Source organism: Purpureocillium lilacinum, assembly GCF_023168085.1.
Source record: "Purpureocillium lilacinum CBS 284.36 DNA, scaffold_3, whole genome shotgun sequence".
Taxonomy (NCBI): Eukaryota; Fungi; Ascomycota; class Sordariomycetes; order Hypocreales; family Ophiocordycipitaceae; genus Purpureocillium; species Purpureocillium lilacinum.
The window spans coordinates 4,632,514-4,659,225 of NW_027072113.1; the positions used below are offsets into that span (position 1 = coordinate 4,632,514).

General features: G+C 61.2%; 5 protein-coding genes across 5 annotated transcripts; 2 read left to right on the top strand and 3 right to left on the bottom strand.

Moving 5' to 3' along the window:
• Window positions 1-3,497: 3,497 nt before the first annotated feature.
• Window positions 3,498-4,320, bottom strand: PLICBS_004979 (Ras GTPase ras2; the record flags this gene model as incomplete). Its single annotated transcript, XM_065600632.1, has 2 exons — window positions 3,498-4,106; window positions 4,216-4,320. The coding sequence occupies 2 exons, from the start codon at window positions 4,318-4,320 to the stop codon at window positions 3,498-3,500; spliced, it is 714 nt and encodes a 237-aa protein (XP_065456704.1).
• Window positions 4,321-11,260: 6,940 nt separating this feature from the next.
• PLICBS_004980 (uncharacterized protein) lies at window positions 11,261-12,088 on the bottom strand (the record flags this gene model as incomplete). Its single annotated transcript, XM_018325619.1, has 1 exon — window positions 11,261-12,088. The coding sequence occupies one exon, from the start codon at window positions 12,086-12,088 to the stop codon at window positions 11,261-11,263; it is 828 nt and encodes a 275-aa protein (XP_018175371.1).
• Window positions 12,089-19,040: 6,952 nt separating this feature from the next.
• Window positions 19,041-23,210, top strand: PLICBS_004981 (uncharacterized protein; the record flags this gene model as incomplete). Its single annotated transcript, XM_018325615.2, has 2 exons — window positions 19,041-22,131; window positions 22,189-23,210. The coding sequence occupies 2 exons, from the start codon at window positions 19,041-19,043 to the stop codon at window positions 23,208-23,210; spliced, it is 4,113 nt and encodes a 1,370-aa protein (XP_018175367.1).
• A 1,126-nt stretch (window positions 23,211-24,336) lies between these two features.
• PLICBS_004982 (uncharacterized protein) lies at window positions 24,337-25,341 on the top strand (the record flags this gene model as incomplete). The annotated part of the gene is made up of 1 exon (XM_018325614.2): window positions 24,337-25,341. One exon carries the CDS (start codon window positions 24,337-24,339, stop codon window positions 25,339-25,341), a length of 1,005 nt encoding a protein of 334 aa, XP_018175366.2.
• A 241-nt stretch (window positions 25,342-25,582) lies between these two features.
• Window positions 25,583-26,588, bottom strand: PLICBS_004983 (uncharacterized protein; the record flags this gene model as incomplete). Its single annotated transcript, XM_018325613.2, has 2 exons — window positions 25,583-25,930; window positions 26,040-26,588. The coding sequence occupies 2 exons, from the start codon at window positions 26,586-26,588 to the stop codon at window positions 25,583-25,585; spliced, it is 897 nt and encodes a 298-aa protein (XP_018175365.2).
• Between the last annotated feature and the right edge of the window lie 124 nt (window positions 26,589-26,712).

The window sequence follows — 26,712 nt, forward strand, 5'->3', positions numbered from 1 at the left end:
GTTGAACCTGAAAACCGACAAGCCACTCTCGTCCTTTCTATCCCCCCTTTGGCGCTTGTCTGTGTGGCCAGTTACAGTGCCTTGCGGGAAGGGGGCTGCTCCTTTGCCGAGCTTGACGGTCGTCGTCGGCGGCCATGACCCCCCAACCCCGCCCTTCCGGCGTCTCGGGCGGTTCGGTGCGGAAAATAAAAAAAAGTCGTAGGCAGGCAGGCAGACAGGGTTTTTGATTCACAGTTCCTAAAGACTACGTCGGGGGACCACCACCCGGATGGCCCCCATGGCAGCCCCGAGTCTCCCCGTCTACAGGTCCCTCGTGGGGAACTGATATCAAGAGGAACTCGCGAACGCCAGGGACGTTGAAGGAAGAGCTCGTACGGATATCAAGTAAGCCGTAGCAGTCTATGTAGTCTACATTTGCAGACGCAATGAGTCGACTGTGCAAGACACCTCCCTCTCCAACAGAGCTTCACAGCAGAACAGAAGAGTTTCTCGGCGCAAGGTGAGGGAGGGAGGGGGGTTCCGGGTCCCGGCCCTCCTAGGTCCCCCTCGGTCACGTTGCACGCGCTCGACGCGGGCGCATGTGCGGCCCAGCGGAGGAGGCGCTGCGCTGTCGTTGCGTTGCGTCGTCGGCGCATGTCGCTCGCTGCACGTCCGTCCTCTGTCGGGGCCCGGGGCCCCCCTCCCCTCCCTGCCTCTGCACGCACTGATGGGACGAGAAGGAGGACGCGGGAGGGAGGGGGAGCTACCGGTTCGATCGACCGCATGTACATCATGTATGTACAGTACCCATAGTACAGTACTGTGCTGTATGTGTCTTGAGGCAAGGCAAAGACTGACAGGCGCCCAACACGCACGCGCGCGCGCGACGCCGAGCCAGAGACAAGCAACGGCTGCAGTAGACAGCCAGCAGGGACCTGCGATTGTAGGAGCCGCTAACTTAACTTGACTTGAATGCATGCACTTGCGGCACACGCGCGCTGCGGCAGGACGCATACAGCGAGGAACGACGAAGCCATGATGCGTATCTACGCTTGCAATCCGTACTTCGTATGGAGTTACCGTGCAGCAGCACCGAAATACAGGGTGTCTATACGTAGCAAGATATGTGAGGCCTCGCAGTGCCTACCTGCATGCGGACGACCGATATTATGAGGCAGCTTCCATCGGTGACTACCTATCCAGACAGATAGATCTTCTGCTTGACTTGGTAGTCCATATCTCTCTCTCTGTGTGCGTTGCGTGAGCTACTGTAAGTACATCCAGCACAGGTCTGTAAAGCACAGCAGCGCAAGCAAGAGACCCGGCGTGCGTGCCTCTCTGCACCTCCTCCTCCTCCTCTGCTCTTCCTCCACCACCACCCATCTTTGTTCGTGCGCCCATCCGTTTCGTACATGCCGAAAGAATCGCCTGCCGCGGGTACGCGCGGGAAGGGCTGCCGCATCGCATCGCATGTAAGTCCACCCGTCCCACCACTCACTCACCCACCCACCCCGCCCCTCCCTCTCAGCTACCCTCCCAAGACTTCCTCGTCCATTGAGACGCAGAGAGGGAAAAAAAGAGAAGGGGAAAAAAAACGTCAGACGAACGATGGGCTGGCCATGCTGCGGCGCGCGCGCGCTGTGCGCCCGGGGTGGGCGGCGGTTCGGTGGCATCAAGTGCAACCCCCCGGTCTTCCGTGGACCATGATCATGCAGGCGAGCGGGCAGACCGACGTGCATGCAGACAGTACAGTACAGACAGGTAGGCAGGCAGGCAGGCAGGCAGACAGGTGAGCAAGCAGGCGGACGGGACAGAAACAGCCTTTCGTTTTCGTTTGTGCGTCTCTCTCCTCGGCCTCCAGAAAACGGCCCCGACTCATGTCCGCACGCACGCACGCACGCACGTCTTCCTTCACTTCCTTCCTTCCGTAAGTTAGGGCCTTCCTGCTGCTGCTGCTGCTGCTGCTGCTGCAGGCATCAGGCATCAGGATACCAACACGGCCTAGCGCCCGCCCCGTAGGCACTGCTTCGCACAATCGCACGCTTTGGCGCAACAGCACGGCAGCCCAGGTCCATGAGATCTGCACAGCGCTCCCATTTGTAAGGTACTTCTTACTGACTCAAGGTACATATCTAAGGTACCTATATCAGGACGCATGCTTGGGGAGGGCAAAAGGGGCGGGGAAAGGCTGTTCCTTTGACATGCTCGCTCGCCGTTGGTGATGGGATATGCGCGCCTGCCTGTCTACGACTGTGACACGGGGCGACACAGAGAAACGGGACACCTCACATGCGGCTGCTACTGCGGCTGCTCTGGTTCGCACGCCAGAGCTCGGCGCGCTGGCATGCTTTGACGGCGCCCCAGCAGGCGCACAGCGCACACGGCAGGAAACGGCGTCAACGGCAACATGTGTCGGTGTTGGTGGCGCACGCGGCCGTGGAAGGGCATGGATCCCCCAAGTACATACAGTCCTGCCGCCGTCCAGCCTGCCCGTTCCGCCTTTCTGACCACCGGGCCGGCGTCCGATATTCAAGTCGCGTCTCTCTCTCGGCCAGTGAGGCCGCCTCGGCGCGCATCCAAACTCCTTGAGCCGTTCAACTATAGATAGATGAAGTAGTCCGCCTCTTCCCGTCTCGCGTCTGCTCCGATGCCCAATCCTTGCGCTTCCTCCCCCCTTCTGTTTGGACGTCCGATAGAAAGCAACCGGGCAAGAGTGGCGCGTCGTCATTGGTGGCAACAAGTTGTGGACCAAGCCGAGGAGCCGACGCAGCTCGACAAGAGAGAGGCCCGTCGTGGTTTGTGTTTTTTGCGGTTTTTTTTTTCTCGTCGCCCGTTGCTCGCTGTTCGAGGCTCGCAGGGGCCCGCCAAGGCAACGAAACAACTCGACCAAAAAGACTTCAGATCATATGTTGCCTGCCTCGTCATTACTCCGAGATGCTGCCGGGGGACAAATAAGAATGTAGAGATTGGGGCAGCCGCACGTCGAGGAGACGCGGCCGCCCAAGTCCGCGCCTCTCGAGGGCGGCAGCCGTGTTAGGTGGGTGGTGTTGGGGGGAGTGAAAAAAACAACAACTGGTCATAGAATTTGTGTAACGCGTGCAAAATGTCGTGAATACCAAGCGCCCCAGAATATGCCTCTTTTTGTTCGTACGCCATTCGCCGATTCGGGAACTCGGTGTGCTTCGTTCGTTGCTCTCTGATGCAAGTGTCGTCACGTAGATGGCAGAAACGAGCCTCGCCCTCCTTGCCGTCATCAATCGCTCAATCATCTCGCCTGCCTCGCTCGCCGCGCGGCGCAGGCTCTGGCTCTCGTCGGTCCTTGTCGGATTGGCGCGCGGACGACCGGGGGGGCTCGGTTGCGGAGAAGACACCGGCCGTGGCATGCAGGTGGAAAAAAAATTGTGTGTGACCCCCTCACTTGTCGACAATCGCCAGCACCAACCCAAACAGCCCGCCGCAGCGAGCACCCCGCGGAGATTGCCGTCGGGGCGTCGGGGCGAAGTGAGCAGCGGCGCAGCTTATAACACGACGCACTTTGACTTGCTCTTTTCGCCGTCCTTGCCGCGCCTGTATCGCGGAGCTTCGCGCTCTCGCCCGCCAATGTCGCCGTTGCCCGTGCGCGAGCGTCCGCTCGAGCCTGCGGGGGGCCGCGATGCTTGCTGGCGCTGGCGCCGCAGGATCCGGACGACATCGTAGAAGGCCTTCTCGACGTTGATGCAGTTCTTTGCCGATGCTTCGACGAATTCGCAGCCCAGCTCGCGCGCGAGGGCGTGGCCCTCTTGTGTAGACACCTCGCGCTCCGTTACCCTGTCGCTCTTGTTGCCAACGAGCATTATGGGCACGGGCAGCTGGGGGCTCGCCGCAGATATGGGGGAGCCGGGATATGACGGCGATGACGCGCAGGATTCCTTGACGCGCTGGATCTGGTGGTGGAACCGCTTGATGCGGGTGAAGGAGGAGCGCGAGGAGATGCTGTAGACCAGCACGAAGCCCTCGCCGTCGCGGATCCATTGGTCTCTCAGGGCAGTGTATTCCTCTTGGCCCGCCGTGTCGAGCACCTCGAGCATGCATGGCTGGCCGTCGATGACGACCTGCTTGCGGTACGAGTCTTCAATGGTCGGGTCGTACTGGAGGCGGCAGCTCTTGTTAGCCCACGGCTACCAGGCCAGAAAAAAGGCGGCGCATGCGAGGCGAGCGCCGGGGTATGCGATGCTGCGCGGCTTCATGGGAACTCACAGTCTCAACAAAGTGTTGCAGACACAGTTGAATGGTCAGGGCCGTCTTTCCCACGCCGCCGTCTCCTAGCACCACCAACTTGTACAACACCATGCGGCCTGCCATGGCTGCAGAGCACACAAATCGTTCCTCGCGGGAAGCGAGCTGAGGATGGAACGAGTTGCGGGTGCGGCGACACGGGGAGCTGATCCTCTGCGGGGGTGCGACCGAGGACCGGTGTTTGGACGAGGCGGAGGCGGAGGCGGAGGAGGAGGAGGAGGAGAGGCGGAGGAGGGGTGCCGCTGCAAAAGCAACAGACGAGCGAGGCCGAGATGTCGAGAGAAGCAGAAGACGCTATCGGGCGGGCGCTTCGGAGTCACAGCCGGGCGTCAATGGGAAGGTCGGTGCAGGCGCCGCGGGGAAGAGGGTTTGGCAGGTCGTGGTATGTTTGGTCGCAGTAGCTGTCGGGAGCGACGACGCACCTCGCACTCTCTCTCTCTCTCTTGCTCTCACACTCTCCGTCCGGCTGGCTGGCTGGCGGGAGCTTTGCTTCTTGGGCAGACAGAGAGGGTCGGGGTGGAGAATGTGGGCTGCGAGCGGGTCCGGCTTCGTAGCGCAGAGAACGCGCGCCAGCACCCAGTCGAGACTCGACTCGAGAGGCGGATGAGCGAGCGATGGTTGGTCGTCGACGAGCGTGCCGACGAGCGATCCAGAACAGGCCGGGCGAAAAAAATAGGGAACAGGAAGCCGCCTGTCGGCCGGGCGGGTGCACGCGGGGGAGGGGAAGCGCGGGTTCGCTGCTGTTCAGAGCTGTTCCTCTGCGCTGCTTGGCCGTCGGTCTCCGGCTGTCTGTCTGGCTCTTCCGGCGGGGTGACAAGCGCAGACGGCGACAGAGGCAAGGCAAGCAGGTCAGGCCAGGGCTGCTGCTGGTGTACGGTGCTGGTGCTGCTGTATGCTACCTTAGTACTCGTTCGTAGGCATGTACCTAAGGTATGTACGAGTACGGAGTACAACAGAGCAGGTCGCTAGAGGTGCGATATTCTTAATTGGCGTTAGCAGGTGCAGCAAGCCCGCAGACAGCACCCGGCGGCGAGGGGGAGGGAGAAGAAGAGGGGTGGAGGCGGCGGGCGGGATGCCTTAGGGTCAGCGAGGATTGGCGTGGATTGGATGGGAACGGGGCCGGAACGGATAAGACAGGATCCTAGTCCAGAAGCAATCAGCGATGATGATGAGTGGTCGTGGTCGTCGTGGTAAGTCAGTTAGTGGCCGCCGCCGTTGGGGTGCTTGTCCGCAAGGTTGGCTGGCGGGCTGGTTCGCTTTGCCTTGGTGGTGTTGCTTGCTCCCGCTGCTGCTGATGCCGCTGCTGATGGCTCGCTGACGAAGATCCATCCACGGATGGCTCGCTGGAGCGGGAGACGGCGAGCTGGTCGGTGCGGTGCGTGTGCGCAGCCCCAGAGTGCGTGCGTATGAACTTGCGTGCGCGCGTGTCATGCGCAAGGCACGCTGCAATGCTGCACTGGACTCGTCAGCATCGAGGTTCGTACTGTACCGAGTAGAATGTACCGACCTGGCGTTCACGAGGTCTTACGCAGATAACCATGCGCGTAGGTCCGTCCCCATAGGATTACATGCGTACGGCATCGCAACCCATCGCACCACAACGCAACGCAACTGGCGTCTCCCGCTCGCCAGCACCTACGGGTTTTTACTTTGGCGCTGTCGCCCGCTCGGCTTTGGCGGTTGTCTGCCCGGTTTGGGACGGATGGCTGTCGACGAACCAGCAGCCACATGCCCAATCCGCGCGCCATGTCGAGTCGCGCCCGTCATGGCACGCTGCACCGCGCAAGCCAACATGAACCTCGGGTCGAGTATGTAGCACCGTAAGTACCCTTCCCGGTTCCCTGCGTCGAGCCGCAATTCTCGTGCTCCTTGAGGTACCAAGTAACTTACTGCCGACCACACTTCCAGCCCGCTGGAGAACTGCATCAGGAAGGGACCGGTGCTGCAGGCGTGCGTTTGTCACCCGTGCATCCGCCGTCCTGCACTGGCTGGCTGCGCTCGGGCTTGCAGAAGCTCGAGGCGCTGCTAATGCTTCTGCTACTGCCGCTGGAGACGAACACCGGGGACGAACGCCGGGGACGAGCGCCGGGATCCAGGGTGCCAGGATGGCTGCCAGGGCCTGCCACCACCACCACCTGGGCCCGACAAAGTGGCTGGCAAGGCTTGCGTCCTGCACCATCTGGCGTGTGGGCGTCGAGCTTGTTCTCATCCCAATGTTTTTCTGCAGCCGATTGAACGACAAGGATGCGTGGCGCTTGCCGGGGGGAGGCTGGTTGGGGGCCCTGCCATCCATTTGAACGACTGCATCTGCCTGAGCAGCCGCTGGAGATCAGTGGATTGGGTCAGGATCCTAGCGCCAAGTAGCCAAGGTTACTGACGCAGTCGCTCGCAGTTCGCACGTACGAGCAGCTGTAGCGCCCTCTTGCACGTACCTCAGTAGGTACTCTGTGCTAACAGCAACAACGGTTGGGTTGGGCTGGGTTGGGTCGTCGTCAGGTAGCATCAATCCGTCTCTGCCATGCCCGGTGGCGGATGATTGATGCGAAGGCTGGCACGGCCTGGTCTTCCATGTTGCTGGTGTCCACGGGTCCCTCAGCCCGTGCAGGCCCCTCGGCGGGGCGCTGGAGCTCTCCAGTCCCATGCTTGCTTGCGCGGTGGGTCATGGAGCTCTCCAGCTTGCCTGGCCGTTGTTGCTTCAATCCCATTGGGATCCAATGCTTGTGCTCCCCCGCCAGCGGGCCCCGACTCGCCCTTCCGCTGCTGGGCTGAGTCCTGTCGGCTGGGCGCGATGGCGGCTGGGAGCTGGAGCCCACCACACGCGGCGCCTTCCATGGGCCAGTGGAGGCTCCTAGGTACCGAGCCGTCACTGGACGGGGCCCGAGAGGGTAGCCAAGGCTGGAGCTGGAGGGGTCGAGGGGCCGGGGCCAGGCGACGTTGGAAACGGGGGCATCTGGCTGCGGGTCGGATCCTGTTGTGCTGACTGTTGAGCCCCCAGTCGATGTCTTGTGCCTTGACAACTTGACTCCTAGGGTCAGGTGGGATGAGTGCCCAACTTGGCATTGTACGTACGTACGTAGTACAGTACTTGTGCTTATCATTGCCTTGGCTCATCAATCAGAGGCCATGGGTTCTGTTTATCTTCTGGATGGATCAAAGTACTTGTGCTCAACGTTCCCGCAAGTGGCACGGGCCGGCGTGGCAGAAACGGGGCCCGCGCGGCGAGCATCATCGGCTTGTGGACGGTTCCAGGACAGGTCCTCTGTGCGCAGCCTGAGTTGTTGCATCGTTACTTTCCACGTTAGGGGTCCAGAAGGGTAGTTGCGCTCACCAATCCGCAACGACAAACCAGCCATAACCACCTCGTCGCCTCAAAAGAGAAAGCAGCCCGACAAAGGGGCGACCGCTCGGCACGAGGAGCAACGGCCCACCACGCGAGTTCCCGTGAATGTCAAGGTCCGGCATAAGTCGGTCCATTTTGGCTTCCCCGACTCGACGTCGACGTCCAGTCGCACCATCCTTCCGGGGATCACTACCGCACATCTGTGCCAGATTGGGTTGGTGGCTCTCAAGTAGCGACAGGAGCAAATAGGAACCCTCGGAGGCAACTCTGCACCGGGACATTTTCTGTCTTGTTCTGTGCCTTTGCCTTCGATTTGGAATTCGGTAGGTGCAAAGGGCATTAGGCACGCAGGCCGCGCGGAGCAAAAACAACACGACGGTTTGTGCTTGGTCCGCGCCAGCCCGTGACAACCCCTGGACCTGTCCGTCAAGTACGCGGTCGGCAATGTCGACGGCATGGGACGGCGGTGAAAACGACGACATCCATCGACAGTACAGCACTGTACGCCTTCCGTTGAAGCGCCGTTTCGTCCCACCCCGTCGAGCGCCTGTTTACGGTGCCAGCTTCGATGGCTTAGATGTGTCGCTGCGGCCCATGATGCAGCCAGGCGGGGCCGTCACCCAGAGCATGCGTGTCAGGCAAGATCTGTAACCGTCTTCCGTGCGGGTTGGGACTCACCTTTCTCACGTTGGTTGGCGACGGCATCGGACACGCCGACGGGGAGCCATTGGATGTCGATGCAACGTGTGCGGTGCAATTGCAGGTGTTTTTGATCAATTGAAGGCATGGATGAAGGGGCTTGATGATTCATGGCCTCAATGGCTGGCTCATGGTTGCATAGATACTGTACGGAACACGTCTGGTGCACGATGGTCTGCGATCAGTCAAGGAAGGCAGGCACCACGAAAAACCCGTACGTGGAAGCCACGACTCGCCCACTCCTTCCGCGGCAAATCGCACACCACGACCCGGCCAAAATCGACAAACTCCTCCGTGGCAGTCCTTGACTGTGGACATCTATACTGCAATGCCTCCGCCGCTGATCTCTCTCACCTCCGGACAGGCCTCGTCCGGCCCGGTGGTCAGAGAGCAGCGTCAGCGGCCCGCATCCCGACTCTCCAGCCTAGGGTCTCGTGATGTCGCTACTAATGGACTCAGCCGACGACCGTGTCCGCCAAAGCCACCGTTGCCGAAAACGACTTCACACAGCACGATTGAAGAGGTGGTGCCGAGCAAATGACAGTATGGCTGCCAATGCGGCTCGCAGAGCTCTCTCATGGTCAACGCGGGCGCCGCAACTCTCCGGACGGCGCGCTGTACCGGCAGCTAGGCGGGACACGCAATTTGCCGCCCAGCGCAACCACCGGGCTGACGTGCCAGCGGATAGATCATCAAGATGCATGTTGTGCGACCACTGACAGGTGTCTTGCCCGGAGTGAGCATGGGTAGTAGCTTTCGACGCTCGTCGCAGCATCGAGCCATCCGTGGCTCATCCACACCGAGACAGACACCACAAGTCGAAGTGGTCGGCCGGCGAGGGTGATCTTACCAAGCCGTACGGGCTCGACAAGCGCTTTCAACCCAGCAGGGCCGAGCTCGCTCGCGGAACGCGGGTAATCGATACCGACAACGGCCCCGGCGAACTAGTCATTGGGCTGCGTCGAACCGTCATGGCGTGCCATGCCGCATCGAGAGACACCTCGCCGTCCAGCTTCCTCAGCCAGCAACGCTCACCGGCTCGGATGTTGTCCCGCGGGGTTTCTGACCATGCGCGACCTTGGCGCCACTACCAACGAGCGTTCGAGTTCTCCAGCCGGCCTAGCTTGCAGCGCTCCCTCCTCCAGTCCGGAGCCGTGCCGGTGGTGTGGGCCGGTGACGGGGGGATGGGGACCCCGGCTCGCACATGTGCCATCCTGAAGCCCTTTGCAGCGGCGGTGGCGGCATGGGTTGCGATGGGTGTGTTCTCACACATGCCACTCGGGCCTTCAACTTTGACAATCACTTCTCACCCACCTCGGTGGGTAGACGGGATGGGCGTCCGATGTTCCAATGTTCCCCCAAGCTCTGGCGCGAACCCCCACGCAGAGGCTTCCTTTCAGCCATTCTCAGTGAGACAAGCTTCGCAACCACATCCTCCCTGTCGGAGCAGACGCGGTGCATGTCTCAAACCTGGCACCAACCAAGCATTTCTTGGGGGATTTCCTCGGATGCCACTTCGATTCACTGAGCGCGTCCGAAGAGCTTCCAGTGAGCTACGATCCGCCAAGACGGCTAAACTGCCAGCACCATTGCATGCGCAACTCATATTGCAAGCACAGTGTCACGGCCGCAAGGAGAGTCGAGACATTAGCCTGGCCACGTAACCATGCGATTCGTTGGCAGGTTTCAATTGTTGCACAGAAATCGCGGCAGTCGGCACGTCCAAGACACCACGAGCATTTGTCTCGGAGATATACCCCATTGCATATGTCCCGGATGCGCAAAGTGCCATCGTTGACTGCACTTGGATTTCACTACTCCGGAGATGCGAAGATGTGGCCCTCGATATAGAGTCTCTGGGCGGTATGTTCGCCCATCGTCTGGGCCGTTATCTACGCAAACGTCAGCGATGGTGGGAGCTTATGCTCGCTGGCAGTTTGGTGGCCCTCTCCTGTCACCGAGGGTAGCCAAAGGGATGACTACAGAGCCCTCCTGTCTTGACGCCGGCTGCTGAAACAGTTCCGCGCTGTCCGTGAATCGACTCGCTCCATCCAACCTCTCACGAAGCTGCCACACCATAGCAAGACCACTTTCGATAGGTACGATCAGACCATCCGTGCGTAAAGGGGCACCGCTGCACGCTGCCTTGGCACAGTTTCCACGTTCCGTGTAATCCGTCTGAGCTACGGTCTGCTTCGATGCTGCTGGTGGATTAAAAGACGTCCCGGAAGGAGCTGAACACATCGCAATCATTAAGATCCGCATTCAGTTACACAGCCTGGCAATGCACGCCTGCAGAGCTTTTCGTCACGATCAATGCAAATGTGTCATTTTGACACGCACGGCTGGTTGTCATGCCTAGGTATTATGTATGAGATCCCCCAACGTACCCAAGGGGAAACCACGTTGTGAGCTTGAACCGGGTGCAACGGAGGTAGAAGGCGGACTTCGTGCCGTTGCGTTGAAGCTTCAAGGGTGTCACGGCATGGGCTCCACGTTGCGAGATCCTCCGACTGCATCTCACTACGACTGTACATGTCGCCCTAGTACTGAGTCATGGCTCTGGTACGGTCGATCAGGCGGGTCGGCATATCGAAGTCTACGAAGCACTCGGGAGACCGATAGCACGAGGCCCTGCGGCGGCAAGCACACGGGTCATGTCATGACATGATTCCTGAATCCAAAATTTCCCTACTTGCTGCAGTCTGCATGGGTTCCACGTTTGCAATGCGAGACGGGGCCCGGCATGAAACAGCGCAGCAGACGGCTAGGATCAGGGTTTCTGTGGCCGGCCAACGACCATGTCCAGGAAGAATAAGCCGCAGAGGTGCAGGTCGCGGCAGGACTTTCCACGCGACGCGGGCAGTAACAGCAGGGAAGCGAATAACGATATGCGGGCTTCGTTAAGCCCGCCGCGGCCCGGATCTTCCAAGCCAAGCCTCGTGGCCTCCCTGCTGGCGACAGCGATCACGAAGCAAGCTCACCCAGCCGTTTCGCCAGTGTGACGAAGCCGCCTTCGTCCTCGGCGATCCAGAGGTCAACCCACTCGCGCGCGCGGCCATATCGCTCGTCGTCGCGGCTCCAGGCCTCCTCGCGCGGGCGCTCGACGTAGACGGTGCGCAGGCCGCACGCGCGCGCGGACTGCAGGTCCTCGAGGTGCGCGGCCACCATGGCGACCTGGCCCGGCTCGAGGCCCAGCTCCCGCGCCGCGCCAAGGTACGTCGCCGGGTTGGGCTTGTACGCGCGGAACGTCTCGCCCGAGAAGAGGCGCTGGAAACCCAGGGCGCCAAAGTCGTCCAGGTCCCGCAACAGGGAGACGTTGCCGTTGGACAGCGTCGCGGTCGTGACGCGGCCGCTGGCGTTGAGCTGCGCGAGCCCGTCGGACGAGTCGGGCCAGGGGCGGAGGCGGTGCCAGACGAGGCTCAGCGAGTCGAGCTCGGCGTCGGAATAGAGCCCGTGGAGGCCCCACGAGTCGAGCAGCGAGGCGAGGCTCTCGCGGGTGTGCTCGTCGATGGTCTTCCAGGTGTCTCGCTCCGGGTCGAAGGACCGCGTGAAGGCGCCGTACGACTCGTGCCACTCATGGGCGAAGCGTCCCCAGCCCTCGCCGTCGCTGCTCAGGGCACGGGCGCGCTCCCGCGTGGCGTCGTCGAGCGCGGCGTCCGGGGACGAGAGCTTGCGGTGGGCGCGCAGGGCGAGCTCCTCGGTGATGGAGCCGCGCCAGTCCACGACGGTGCCGAAGACGTCAAAGGTGAGGCCCTTGACGTCGGCGAGGGGGGAAACGGTGCCGGGGGACATGGTTTTGGGGTGCGTTGCCTCCGGGCGGGTTGTTTCCTACTGGCTGTGTATGCGTGTGTGCTCGTGCGTGCGTGCGTCCTTTGATACCTCGTAGCGGCTCTCAACTAGATGATGCGTGCCGGAGTGTGATGAAGGGGGGTGATGTTGCATCCGAGTGCGTTGTCTCGCCGCCGACATGGTGGTGTATATGGATGCGTCATTGGCGCAGGGCGCGATATGTCATTGCCCGCAGACCGAGGTAATCGTTTCGGATAAGGTGTCAGAGTGGATGACTGCACTGGCACATCTGGGCCAAAAAAGACGACATCATCACATGACAGGCCGGCAAGAGCGTCGTTGGAAGGATCATCTCACGCTTGCTGACCAAGGATATATGCGTCATGTTTGCTCGTCAAGGGATTGCCTCTGACTGCGCTGGTCGTCGGTCAGGTACCGAGCGCATGTGCAGTGCCTCGTGTGCGTCGTCGATGGCATGCCGTAGGGTAGGGGGGAGCAGAGTTGGAGACGCGACGTCGCGAGGGCATCAACAACGCGGCCGCCCTGTGATGCCAATTGCGCGAAAGGACCAACTTGGGTACGGTATCACCTACCCTGCTGTCAGGAATATCGTTCTGTCGGCACTACCTCGCGAATTTCTTGCTTCAGAAAAATCCTGGTTCTTGGGTCATGCGTCCGTCCCCCCCAGGGTGCGAGATCCAGGTTTCCCATCCCAACTCGTCCTCCCTCCCGCCCGCGCCTGGGGTCCTCCAACACCCATCCATCATCCACGCTGCTAAAAACTGTAGTAAATACACCCTGGGAACGCCATAAAGTACGGAGGATTCCGCACAAAGCAAACGATCATCAACACCACCACCCGAGGGCGAGCGCTCAGCCAACACCTCGTTTCAGATTAAAGATGGGCAAACGAACACCCCCCGTTCATCTCGCCACTCGCCCATGCCAATTGACAACTGTATTGCTTTGGGGCCGCGCTGCTCGGGATGAGGCTTGGCGCTGCGGTTGCGAGGGACACGACGCCGTCGAGCCGCGTCCATCATCCATCCCGTCCTGCTCCGGAGACGCCGCCGCCGCCGCCGCCGCCGCCGCTCCCACGCTGCCGGGAACTGTGTGCGGGATATACCTACCGCGCATCTCGTGCGAAAACCCGCGCCGCCGAGGTGCGACGAGGAAAGCGAAAAGAGACAGGGAATGGAGGAGGTGAGGTGATGCGTCAGTTCGTGGCTGGAGTGAAAACGAGACTTGGCGCTGCTGCTGCTGCCACCGCTGGCCCGTTGCTCTTTGGGATGCAGCCCGACTTACATGGCGCACGGCGGCGGCATTGTGCGCCTCTCTCTGTCGCTCGCGCTCAGTCTCCGCGCACCCACGGCTCGAGAGCTCACATGCATGCAGCGAGGCGTACACCCCCCCCGCGCGCAACCAGCAGACGGGCTTTGATCTCCCGATGCAGCAGCAGCAGCAGCTAATTACTGTGCGGCGGAAGCTGGTCCAACTCCCCCGAACCAAAAAGGCCTGGGCGGGCGGCCCGCGATCCCATGCGTCCGCGTCCGCGTCCGTGTCCAGGCTCAAGTTGGCTACCTTATCTGAAGGAGCATCACGTACTGTACTAGGCAACGTTGTGATTTCATCACACTGGGCCCGCAAGGTGAATGTGACAACCGCGTTAAGCCACTTTCCATGCCGAATTGCGCGCTTTCCAGCATTTCGTCTGCCTGTGTCTTGTCCTTCTCTCCCGTCACTTGACACCACGGGGGACCGACGAGAGCGCCCCCCCGCGGGCCGACGCGCTGGCTGCTGTGTAACAGGATCCCCACGGCCATGTTTCTCCCCCGCTCGCCACACGGCGCCAAAAAGCCACAAGAGACGAGCCAACGCGTGCGTTTGCCCATCACCGACCCTCTAGAAGGTCGCACAGACCGAGGGCCAAAAGCAAAAGCGGCGAGTCGATCTTGGCTCTGGCATCGGGGGCTTGTTTCGCGACATGACGAATTGAATGAAACCCACAGAATTGCTTTTTATGACACTCACCCGGGCCCGTTTCCTTTTTTTTTCCTTTTTGCCCACTTCTGGAGCCCCCTTTGGGGCGGCGGGTACGAAGAACGCGACGGCTCGATGGACCGGCCCGGGGGACTCGCCCGCCGCCGGCGGCTGCGAGAGGCGTCAAGCTTTGGCTGCCCACCATCTCGTGTTTTGCCACGAGGGTCTGACAAGCAGCACTTGGCAACCTTCTTCCATGGCGGGCTTGCTGTGTGTGTGTGTGCCGTTTATGATAGCGCGCACCAACGGAGTGCGACTAATCTGGGGTGAAGAAGTTGGAAGAGAACCTGGACTCGACCCCGGGTCCGGCTTCGGTGCAACCCCCAGTTGCACTCATCAGCATCAACGCTGGTTGTCGACCACGGCTCAGGCTAGGGTCATCACAGTAGTATCGACGGTTGAACGCGGCAGCAGATGGCCAAATGCCGCATCTGGTACCAGATTTTGTCCCGATTCGCCCGGCCTCTTTCTTGCATAGCTCGAGCACTTGCATCCGCTCCGTTGTAGTCAACGTATCGTCCAAGCTCGGGATCCAACGCCTCCAAACCGTATCACGTTCTCGTTCACCAGGGCCGGGCCACCAAGTTTCGTAGTGTGCAGATGAGAGCCAGATTTCTTGTTGGTCGGGGCTGGTGACGACGTCTGCTCAAGTCGGTACGCCTGTTGTTGCAAGGACGGGGAAGAGATTGAGCGAGCCAAGCCGTCGGACCCTGGGTCGGCTCAGCCTCGCGCCGCTTGGCTGTTCGCGCGCCGATTGCCGCACCCAGCAAGGGCAGGCTTCCCGCGTCCCCTATTTGGAAGTTACTTTTTTGGCCCGCGTTCATCTGTTCTAAATATGAAGCCATATCCCTGACATGGGCATGCATCGTGGATATCAGGATGCCGCTCGGACATGACTGCAAGGGCTGAGACCCGTCGCACAAGAAAGTCAGTCAATCGTCGTTCGTCCATCACTCGCTGGACCCGTACGAGTATGTACAACGAGCATGCCGGCGCTGCCGTCGAGTGGGAGCACAGACGGGCCCTGACAAGCCTTTCAGAGTTCACATCGACGCGGCTTGTCGATGAGAAATGGGGTCGACAGAAGCAGGTCCTGAACACCCCGCTTGGGTCCGGCTAAAACGGGTAAAGAGAGTCTTTTCTCGCATATCGCTCGTGGTGGTTCCGACCGGGTTGCCCACAGCTATCGCAGGAGCTTTGACCTCTTGCGGGCCGGCTGTCTGGTGATGCGTTTTCATGCATGCGGCAGGCATAGCCATGTCTGATCAGAGATGCAGTCGACGACCATGCCTCGAACCGTCGCACAGCAGCCGCATCCGTGCCTGAGCCGCTGTGGCCCAGCAGGAGCGAACTGGCTCTGCAATCGGGGCGGGTGCCATCATCAGGCCATGGCAAATGAAGCCTCGTCGCCCCTGAGCAGGGGTGATGCCTGTAACCCCGGCTTTCCGATGGCGAACGAGTGGGTTCCTCGCGGTGGCTGACTACGAAATGCCCAGCGACGACCAACATGGCCTCCTCTTGACGAATCCACTTGGCCGACGACTCGACGAATTTGCTTTGTCTGGTCTAGCGAAGTCGCCGTAGCGCGAGAATGGCCGGCGAGCCTGGTCGTTGCGCGCACCCACTTGATTTCTTTCGAAACGGAAACCGGAGGCATGAGTTCAGTAAGCCGTCGTCGTCGTCCAAGGCCGCCTCTGCTCTTGTTGGTTGGCTTCGTCAACGTCGGCGCCGTGCCCGAGCCCCCAGTCCAATTTCCACAAGCGGCAGACATGAAACGCAAGGCGGGCTGCCAAAGCTATTCTTTCCGAATGCTTGTCCATGTTTCCTGCCGATCACTGACGGCCTGTGGCGTGGGGGAGCAGCCGAAGATGACCTGCAATCTCGAGGCTGAGGACTTCGCGGAGCCAGGGGGCAATTCGGAGAGACCGGCTGCACAGTCCAGCCCATCTCGCCCACAGCCGGCACAGGCTGGGCACGGGCCCTGGCATCTGGCTCTCGTCAGTACCGAGGCCGCGGGACGCCGGTGCCCTGGAAGATCGGGGGGGACGGTCGACCAGGGAGCTGGACACGGATTAGCCTGGTGATGGGACTCGCATAGCCCGTGATGGAGTGCAGTAGGTGCGGCGCATGCGCTGGTCGAGGAGCCGGCGGGCGCAAGATGCTGCCAGCTCCGGCTCGGGCATGTCACCGCGAGCCTTGAAGGAACGGTGATGATGGCCCGAGAGAGAATCCTGGCCGACGGAGACTGCCAACTCGACGGTCCTCCTCGTCCCAAGCTCGCGGTGTCCACGTTGCGCTACGGCAATCAAGCACTGCATCACGGAGGAGGTTCGACGCCGTCGGGACCGGAAGCTTGCACGCGAGACGGGGGGATCGTTTGAGTTCAACGGTGTCGTGTCGTGCATGGCCGCCGGGGGAGACCCAGAACCAGAATGACCAGGGAAATACTCCATGCAGGCCTCGTGCGACCCAAGTGACAGACTTGCTCCGACGATGAATGAAGCGCAGCGCAGCAATGTGATGACCGGCCGGCTCAAGCCACTGAAGGCGGCCCGGCTGGACTCCGCGGTTTGACCATTCCTCAGCGGCCGGGGGGTTCCTTGGCCAGGTCAAGCGACAAGCCCAACGGCCCAGGTAGCCAGGTGAGGCCTTGTTGGTGGCGGTTGACGGATCACGGCCATCTTGGTCGGTTCTGGCAAAGGGGGTGGGGAGAGATTGGGGGGACCCCTGGCGCGGGCCAGGCCAGGGTGCAGCTCCTTGAGCTCTGGCCTCTGCTGCTCCCCCCGAATTCGTGACCTTAGGTGGGTTCCAGTTGGGGCCTGGAGGGCCGCCTCAGGCACCACTCACGTCGCCGGGCCTCACCTCACCACGCCTCACCTCGTGGGCCAAGCCGCGCGCAGGCTTCCGGGTTGCAGGTTGGCTCGTCCGCTGCCAATCCGCCGTTGGGCCACCATCTCAGCGGGCCCGACACCCCTCTCCACCTCACCTGCGCTGCGCGGTCCTGTTCTGCTTGGCTTGTTCCCGTCTGTCCCAAGCGTCAGCGGATGCCTCCCGACAGGCCCGCTGTCACCGCGCCCCCGCCGTCTCGTCGTCGTCGTCGTCGTCGTCGCCGTTGTCGCCGTCCTTTGCTGCGGCCTTTGCTGGCCTTGGGAGCCGCCTGGCCAGTGGCGGCCAGGTCGCACAGCTGGGCCGCACTCCAGCCATGAGTCCAGGGTTCCGATTTGCAGCGCCGGCGCCCAATTGAGGCCATCAACACGCCATCGAGCGGGCCCCCCGCAGCGGCGTTGCAGCAGTCGCTCTCGTCCCGGCACGCGTTGCCAGGGGTCCTGATCAGTCTTTCCAGGGGCCTGTGTCTGCTTGTGCCTCCTGCTCGAGATTGAGTGGTGAGGCGGCCCTCGGCAGCACGACGACGACAATGGCCTCGTGTCTCCCTCCTACCGACGGCACATGCCTCGAGCAACAGCCCTAAGATAATCTTGCTCGCTCACCTCACCATCACGAGTTGCCGGGGTCCCCTCCGGTCATCGTGATAGGTGGATACGGTACTTCCACGCACATACATTAACCACTGCAGCTCCTGCAGCCCGGCCCCGATCGTCCAGACCAGACCCTGGCCGGTACCTCGTCACCTCTTTCGCCTCTTCATCCAATTTCCCCTCTGGGGCACTACCCGTACTGGCCTCTGTACCTTCCTCCGTTGACAGGAGACGGACCCTGTTCTTCCACGCCTCGCCTCTGATCGCCTCCCTCCTCTCCCACGCATAGCTTCTTTCCAACGTCACCCGAGCCGAATCGCGGAGACGGTTCCTCCTGTGCGACGACGCGCGACCCAATGGCCTGCGCATAACTCTCGTCATCCTTTGCCGTGGAGAGCTCTCTCCTGGGCCTGCCGAGCGTGTCTCATTGTAAGCTATCCCGACCGAGTCGCGCGCTGCTTGCCAACCTCCGCCCTCTCCGGACTCTTTGCGCAAAGCCTATCGCTGCTGTCGTGAAGCGACATTGTCTTGATTGCTGACCGTCGCGTGCGTACAGTTTTCGTTTTGATATACTGACTTCGACACCCACTTCACTGGCGCGCCCACTGTCCTTCGCTTATACCCACTCCCAGCCATCAGCCTCCGAAACGCGCCTCTGCAGGGCAAGCAAAGGAGGCCGGAAATCGAATACACCTGCGCAATTGGTTCACGGCATGACATACGCACATTACCACCATCGGCCCGCTGCGAGACACTGATTCGCCTTCCTTCTTTTCCTCGATCGACGACGCGGGCATATTAGCGACGAATCTCTTGCTGGTCGGTGATGAGCAAGACCCCGAGTAGCTGAAACACGGCATTCATTGTCCTACTTATTATCGTCTGGAAACGAGCGGTACGTGAGTTCCCCGTGATGTAGTGTCCGCCGGATCAATCGCGGATCTCGGCCGGAGCAATGGACACCGAGAGTCGCAAGAGATTCATGCTGACCTTGCCTGTCAAGGCGACCATCACAGTGCACTTTGCAACAGTCGGGGGCGCATGCGAAACCTGCAAGCCGTAAGTTTGCCCATCCCTGCGTCGAGGGTCAACAGGCGTTCTGGTCTGAGTCGTCAGCCTGGGGCATGCATTGGCCTGCGTCAGCATTTGCTTTTTTGCAAGATGCTAACAACCTGCGGAAGGTCGACAGAAGCAATTGTTGACTACTGTAGATGCGAGCTCATCCAGTAGACCACGTCGTTGCTGTCATTTCTCAGCTGCAGGGCTCGCTGTAAGCAAGCCATAGAAGGTTGGTCCGGCCGACTGTCTTGCCCCGAAACCAGAGGGAGCAGGCCGCGCTCGACAAGCTCCAGAGGGCTTGTTGATGCCTGTCCATATCATCCGACGGCTGCGCCATAGCCATTAGCCGCACGTCACGCAGCCGACTTCGCACCCACAAGATGGCCGTCTGGGAAACCGACGATGAGTACACAACTGGCCTCGGGGCTGGTTCGCTGCCCACGCCTCAGAGCGGTACCCCGTTCAAGACCCCGTCCGGGGCCTCGAAGCAGTCGAGCCGTCACCGCTCAGTCACTCCGCCCGGCAGTGGCGCCTCTCCCACGCCAATGTCGACTGACAGAAGTGAGAAGCGATTGTCGAGGGACGTGACGACCGACGAAAGCATCAGCATTCTCGACCCGCGGAGATTTACGCCGACTTTGCATGCCAACCTCGTCTCCGAGATCTTGGCGCTGAGGCGGGACCAGGAGGAGAAGACAAAACAGATCGAGAGCCTCGAGTCTACCTTGCACACTGTGAGAGAGGAGCATGACCGGCTCCAGGTGAACCTGACAGACACGACCAAGGAAAGCCGCTCACTGCAACGCCAACTGTCCTTGCTGGAAGGGGGAACGTCGTCGGCGCTGGGCGAACTCGCACGAGAGCGCGACGACGCCGTTGAGTCGATTACCGAGGCCAAGAAGCGCCTCGACTCTGCGCAGCGCAAGATTCGAAGTCAAGAGGATGACTCTCAGCGGGTTCACGACCAGTGGGCACAGGAGAAGGAGGCATGGGAAAACGAGAAGCGCAAGTACGAGCGCCGAGTCCACATTGCCGAGAGCCGCCTGAAAGTGGTGCTCGACGAGGTTGCCGCATTCCAGGCCTCGCACATGAACGGCGGACACAATGGTGCGAGCCAGGCTCATGATAGCGACGCCGAGGAGAGCGGCAGGGAGAACGACGTCGGCAGCGTCAGGACGATGAGCCTGACGAACAGCATTCGGCATTCCCTCTTGAACACATCTGGCGCCGGACTGCTACAGAACGGCCACTCCTTGGCCGACGAACTGGACTTCGACGACGACACGGACATTGATGGCCGAGAAAGTGTCTTGTCAAATCACTCAAGCCCTGCGAGGCACCGCCGACCCTACAGCCGTGACGGCACGCACAGCAGGATGCACCGACGTAATCAGAGCAACGAGAGCCTGGTGCGGCCGGGCAGCGTGGCTCGTGCGAAGCCCTTCATTGTCGAGTCTTTGACAGAGGCATTGGAGCCCGAGGAGGAGGACGCTGCCGAGGACACAATCATGGAGCAAACGACGCGTACGGCTTCATATGTCGACACCGGGATCCAGTACTCACCGCCGCCGTCGCCGGCTCCCGAGGCGCCAACAGTCAAGCCAGCCACCCCTGAGCTCCCCGTCCGTGGGAAGACACCAGACGTTGACAGCCCATCGCGAGGAGACTCCGAAATTGAGGCGAATCAGAGGCGTAAGCGGGTGCACGCCAGCCGGCCGCTTATCATCGAACCGTCCAAAATGAACAGGATGGTTTCGGCGGCTGCTCAGACAATGGACGGCCCGCTGAGCCCGCCCAAGACTCCTCAATCGCCTTACGGCGAGCTGTCCCCTTACTCGGATGCCCCAGAAGCCGTCATCATGGTGTGCTCGTCAACGCAGACAGAAGAGCCGGCGCAGATGTCCCGAGGGCTCAGCGCAACCCGTCTCAGCTCGCCGCCTCCGCCACTGGCGATACCCAGCATCAACATCCAGCCCCCAACCAGCCGACCAACTACCCCTCGATCGCCTCGGCTTCCTCAGTACTTCAAGCACTTTGGTTGCCAAGTCAATCTGCCCGTCTCCAGCGACACGACCGATGCGTCTGTGCAGACAGAAGGCATCCAGACTGACAAGAGGCTGGCGTTGCTGCCGCCACACCTGCAGCCATCTCTCATCTCGTCACGACCAACATCGCCTAATGTATCGGTCGGCTTTGAGCAAGACAAGAACTTTACCCCGGCGCCCGGTGAGATTCCTGCGCGCAACCCTAGGAGATCAACTCATGGGCGAGACTCCCGCGAACCTCCCTCACCACTCTCCCGTGGCGATGAAGATGAGCTTCACGATGCCTACCCTGGCCACAACGATGATGGTCCGCTGGCGAACCACAAGGGCGCGCCGGTGAGACGGCCTCATCGGTTTAGCAGCCTGTTTGCTGGCTTCGATACGGCTAGCTCGGATGAGGCAGACGAGTTTGGCGACGCAGACCTCAGTGACTCTGAGTATCGTACCGCCTTGTCTGCGCCTAGACCCAAGTTTATCTCAGGCCGGCAGCCACGGCGGGGCTCGTTCGGAACGGTGACTACATCACCGGAACAGCCCACGACCAAACAATCTGGAGCTACCGCGAACCCGGTCAGCTCCGAGTTGTATAGCTCCTTCAACCTCCCAGGAAAGGAGAGCGACTCGAAGAAGCATGAGAAGAAGCTTAGTAGGACGTATGAAAAGGCCCCTGCTCCTCCGCCGCCTGCCCCCTCTAGCCGAGCCAGCGTCATGCGAAAGGCAGCAATGATTCAGAGCGGGATTGCCAGCCATCAGGGTCGCTCAAGAAGCCCTAGCCTTCCTGACGCGAAGAATCCTCCCTTCCCGATCCCGACGCGCGCGAGCTCGCGGCAGCCGCCGTTTAGTTCCAGCACGCCGAGTGATGGGCAGAGGAGTCCGACTCGCCGGGATTATTGGCATCGGAGAGGCAGCAGCCGCTCTTCGTACCAGACACACACTCTCAGAAAGGTACGCTCTGCAGCAGCCCTCCCGCGGAACCAGCGGCACCGCCGTCAGGGCAGCCGATCCCCCCCTCCGCTGTCGCCCTCCACCGAGGCTCCCGAAAGCCCAGGACTGCCTCCCCTACCGCGCAATGACATCACGACACCCCGGAACAAGGGCCGCCCCAACAACAGCTGGAAGAGGCATCGCCACGAGCTTTCGACCAACACAGACAATACCAACAACACTGAGCCGACCACGCAGACAACTGCCTCCCAAACGCCCGGCGTGGTCGATGCTATTGCGCAGACTATGGTTGGGGAGTGGATGCTCAAATATGTCCGGAGGCGAAAGTCTTTTGGCATGCCAGAGTCGACTGGCAAGGACGACTCCAGCAACGATCGCCACAAGAGGTGGGTGTGGCTGGCTCCGTACGAAAGGGCTATCCTCTGGAGCAGCAAACAACCATCCTCGGGCAGCGCCCTCATGGGCAAGACTGGACGCAAGTGTGAGTGGCTCGAACCATCGAATCCGACCGACCTCTCCTCATTACTGACAAGAACAGTAACTATCCAATCTGTCCTCGACGTGAAAGATGACAACCCTGCCCCAAAGGTCATGCCAAACGTGTTCAATCGCTCGATCTTGATATTGACCCCACAGCGAGCTTTGAAGTTCACGGCAACCTCGGCAGAGCGGCACTACCTGTGGCTTACCGCGCTGTCGTTTCTGGCACATTCATCTCAGGCTGTGCCTGATATCCCGGCTCCGCAGCCGCAGGTGAAGCAGCATCCTCAAGCGCAGCAGCCACTACCAGAGTTTGAGATGCCGAGAACGAGGTTCAAGCGTGGTGGAATCAGAGACTCCATACGCCTTGCCAAGGGCAAAACGAACGTCGGGAGAATTGGCACCCCGAGCGTGCCCAGCATTCCTAGCGCGCCGTCGTCACGTATGGGCGACATGGCGAGCTTTCGACAGCCAGACCTCTCCCCCGTGGCGTCTGGCCACAGCCGGGAGGAGTCTCAAGATGCCGCGGAGCCACCCTTTATCCCCCGCTTCACTGAGAGGAGCAACGGAGCGGCGACTCACGGCCGAAAGCGCAGCAACACGGGGGGCCATGTGGCACCGCCCCTATCGTTCCGTGGCTTTTCGGGCCCAGCGGGCACCGGAGCTCATCACAACTCATCCGGCAGCACGGCCAACGCCAGTGTCGGAACGGCGGGCTCGTCAGACATTTACCAGTCGCAGGGTTCATCGAACACGACTTGGGGCATGAGCCACCCCGCATCACAACGCACATCCGAGGCATCCTCGCGCCCGGGGGGCAACTTCTTTGACGCCATTGGGACGGTTCGCATGGAGGCCTTCATCAGCCCCCTGGCATTTTCGCAGTTCAGCGACTACCCGGACGAGCAGGAGGAATTCCGTCAGTCCATGCGACGGCGAAGCAAGGAGATCCGGAGGCGAAACAGCCGCAGCCGCCACCGCGAGCAAAACGGCCATCGTGGCGGCCGCGGGGACCACTACAGTCGAGGGAGAACCATGGACGAGGACTACTTCAAGGATGATCCGTTCAAGGGCTTCTAGGAGGAGCGACCGAATACCGTTTGCTTGAGCATTTTTGCGTTGCATTATACACCAGTTATCAGCGGCCCGCAAAGCCAGACCTCACCACGACGGATACCCTTCTGTTCTTTCTTTGTACTTTTCGCGCCATCACGCTTTTGGGATGCTTCATGTGGCTTGCACGGCTGGATCTCGCCGGGCGTGAGCCCTGCGGACTGGTATATCTTGGGAACGGCGTTTTGAGGTGAAGCATTTCTCTACCGGGTTCTCCACTCGCCATGATGACGGTGGGAGGAGTTTCGAAAAACAACACTTTGACGTCTCGTGTGCCCAAGTGCACGTCTGTATTCAGAGCTTTTTGCAGGTCCGACGATCTCACTGGACTTTTGGTAGATAGGCACGTGTAGATGGCCGAAAAGCAATTAGGCATATCTGAACATGTTTGAAGGGGCATTCATGTGACGTGACTGTATCGTGATGTGGCCTGGCGGTTGTGTCTCTTGTTGTGTCTCTTGACGACAGCTAGGTGTTCAGCACGTACATTTTATGCTTCAATCATTACTGTAGAATGTATTATGTACTTTGTATTGTTTGCTGATGAGAAGGATCTCACGTGAGTGTAGTCCCTGGAGTGTGCTACGTCGATCGCCGAGCTCGATTCGACTTTCACGAATTGGCAAAGGAAGAAGATGGCGGCTTCGGCGGCAGGGCGTACCTCGCCGAGGTATCCCTTTGAGCGAGGTGGTAGTGTTGGTGGTGGTGGTGTGTGACGCTGTGTCTGTCTGCCCCGCCGACACCCTCTAGCCATGGGGGAAAAAAAGTCGTCGTCCTAAACCTCACTCAGCTTTCCCTACCCCGCCATCTGCCGTCCATCCATCAATCCATCCACCGCACCAAGCCAGCCTCCCAACCCTCACGCTCTCCATTCCGTACAAACAAACGTCCTCGAACCACGGCTGCTTGCCCTCCCGTACCCAAATCGAACTCCGGCCAGCTCCGACACACACACACACACACACACACACACACACCCGTCGACTGCATCCCGGGCCTCTTCCTCCTCCTCTCCGTCACGGCCTCCGATCGACGTCCTTGTACACGCAGACAGAACAAGAGAGGGGCAGGTCGGCTCGGGAAGGCAGCAAGCATGGAGGCCACCGCCGCCGCCGCAAGTGAGACGCTGGAGCAGGCGCAGGCCCGGCACCGGCGGGAGCTCAAGGACCTGCAGGGCCGCATCACCAACAAGAAGAAGAACGCGACCAAGAAGACGCGCAAGGGCGTCAACGACGAGTGCGCCGAGATGGAGCGCCAGACGCGCGAGCGGCACGCCGCGGAGCTCGCCGCCCTTACCGCCGGCGTGACGGACGGCGCTGCAGAGGACGATGACGACGAGAACGATGACGCCGCGCAAGGGGGCCTCGAGGCCGCGGCGGGGAAGCTCAGCATAGGCGGCCCTACCACCGACGACGCGAACGACGACACAGCGACGACCAAACCTCCGCAGCCGCCGCCGTCGCAGCAGCAGCAGCAGCAACAACAGCAGCAGCAAGAAGGCGGCAAGAAGCGCAACCGCCAAAAAGAACGCCTCGCCCGCCGCGCCGCCGAGCAGGTCGCCGCCTCCGCCGCCGCCGCCGCCGAAGCCTCCACCATGACGGACCGCCGCGCCCTCGAGGGCACCTACATGAAGAAGGCCTTTGCGGCCAACGACCTCGTCGAAAAGGACATTGAGCCCGACGGGCACTGCCTCTTCTCCGCCGTCGCGGACCAGCTGTCGCACAACGCCATCCCCGTCCTCCCCAGCGCGTCCACCACCGCGTCCGCCACCCCGGAGCCCGCGTACAAGACGGTGCGTAGGGCCGCCGCCGCGTTCATGGCCGAGAACGCGGACGACTTCGCGCCGTTCCTCGAGGAGGACCTGGATGCGTATGTGGCGAGGGTGCGCGACACGGCGGAGTGGGGCGGGCAGCTGGAGCTCACGGCGCTGGCGAGGCGGTATGGCGCTGAGATTCGCGTCATTCAGGATGGGCGGACGGAGCGCATCGGCGAGGAGGAGGGAAAGGCCACGGGAAAGACGCTCTGGTTGGCGTACTACCGCCACGGCTACGGCCTTGGCGAACACTACAACTCGCTGCGCAAGAAGACGACACCGTAAAGCCACCCGATCCCTGACATACCGCCACGCTGTTTCCATTTGGGGGCCATATTGATGCTTGACAAGTACTGCATAGCGACAACACGGAGCTTGAAGAGGCGTCATATATACTCATCAAGGGGCGAAACGCCCCCCACGGCATTTATTCAAATCACTTTTGGTGCATTGGGCATCATTCTATCATAGGTTCTGCCACCTCATTCTCTGGAGTCCTCGCGCCGCCTCACACACATCACCGGTGTCACCGTGTCCACACGGAGATGAAATCCATGACTGAGCCATCCTCAGCCGTACCCGCCCGATGTGTCCGCGTCGGCTTGATGATGCTGAGCCGATGCAGTTCGCCCTGGCAGGGCTTGGAGCTGGGCTTGTGGACCACGGTCCCGTCGGGGTTATACGAGACCTCCTCGCCGGGAGCTGACAGGAGAGCCTCGTACACCTCGGGGTTGAGACCCCACGGCGGGCCGGGCTCAGACAGAGGCTTACCCGTTGGGAATTCGAGGCAGACGAGCCGACCCTTGGGGTGGACGAGGTCGGCCATGCGCTTGGCCCAGCGAGGACGGGCTTCCGGGGGCAGGGCGCACAGGAACTGTGGGTTGCTGGTTAGCCGGCACTCCAATGCAACGGCATGTTGAAGTACATGTAGCAGACGGGACGGGATCGACATGCAGCTGGACGACCGCCGAGATCAGACTTACAGTGTAGTCGTAAATGAGATCAAACGTGCCAGAGCCGTCTGTGCCAATGCCCTTGGACCAGCTCTCATCAAAGAAGTCACCGGCCAGCCACTTTATGTCGCCCTTTTCCAGGTCCTCCTCGACGGGCTTGTACAGCCCCTTGCTCTCGGCATCTTTCCTGTTCTCCTCGGCCATGCGCACGGCGTCGGGGCTGTAGTCGAGGCCCCAGACGTCGTAGCCAAAGGAGCTCAAGAGGAGCACATCGTGGCCGCGGCCGCAGCCAGGAACGAGGGCGGTGCGTCGGGGCACGCCCTGGACGAGGTTGCCGCGGGCGTCGCGTTCTTGGGCCGGGGGCACGAGGTCGGTGCGCTGGGCGAGGAGGTCGGCCAGGGCGAGCGAGGGACCGGCTCGGTCCCAGGGCGTAAAGGCCTGGCGGTAGAGCGAGTCCCACCGAGACGGATGGGAGGTGAAGGGAAGCGACGCAAAGCTCTCCTGGAGACGGGAGCGCTCGTCAGGGTTGATGGCCGAGGCCGAGCTGCTGGCGCTGCTCTGCGTGGAGGCGGCGGCCATGGCGACGAAGCAGGTGGTGCGGTGGAGGGGCGTCGCGGGGCAGTCCGGCTATCGTTGCCGTCGAGGTATCGGAGTGCAATTGAGGCGGAGGCGGAGGGGCGGGATAGCGATGTCTGGTCTAGGT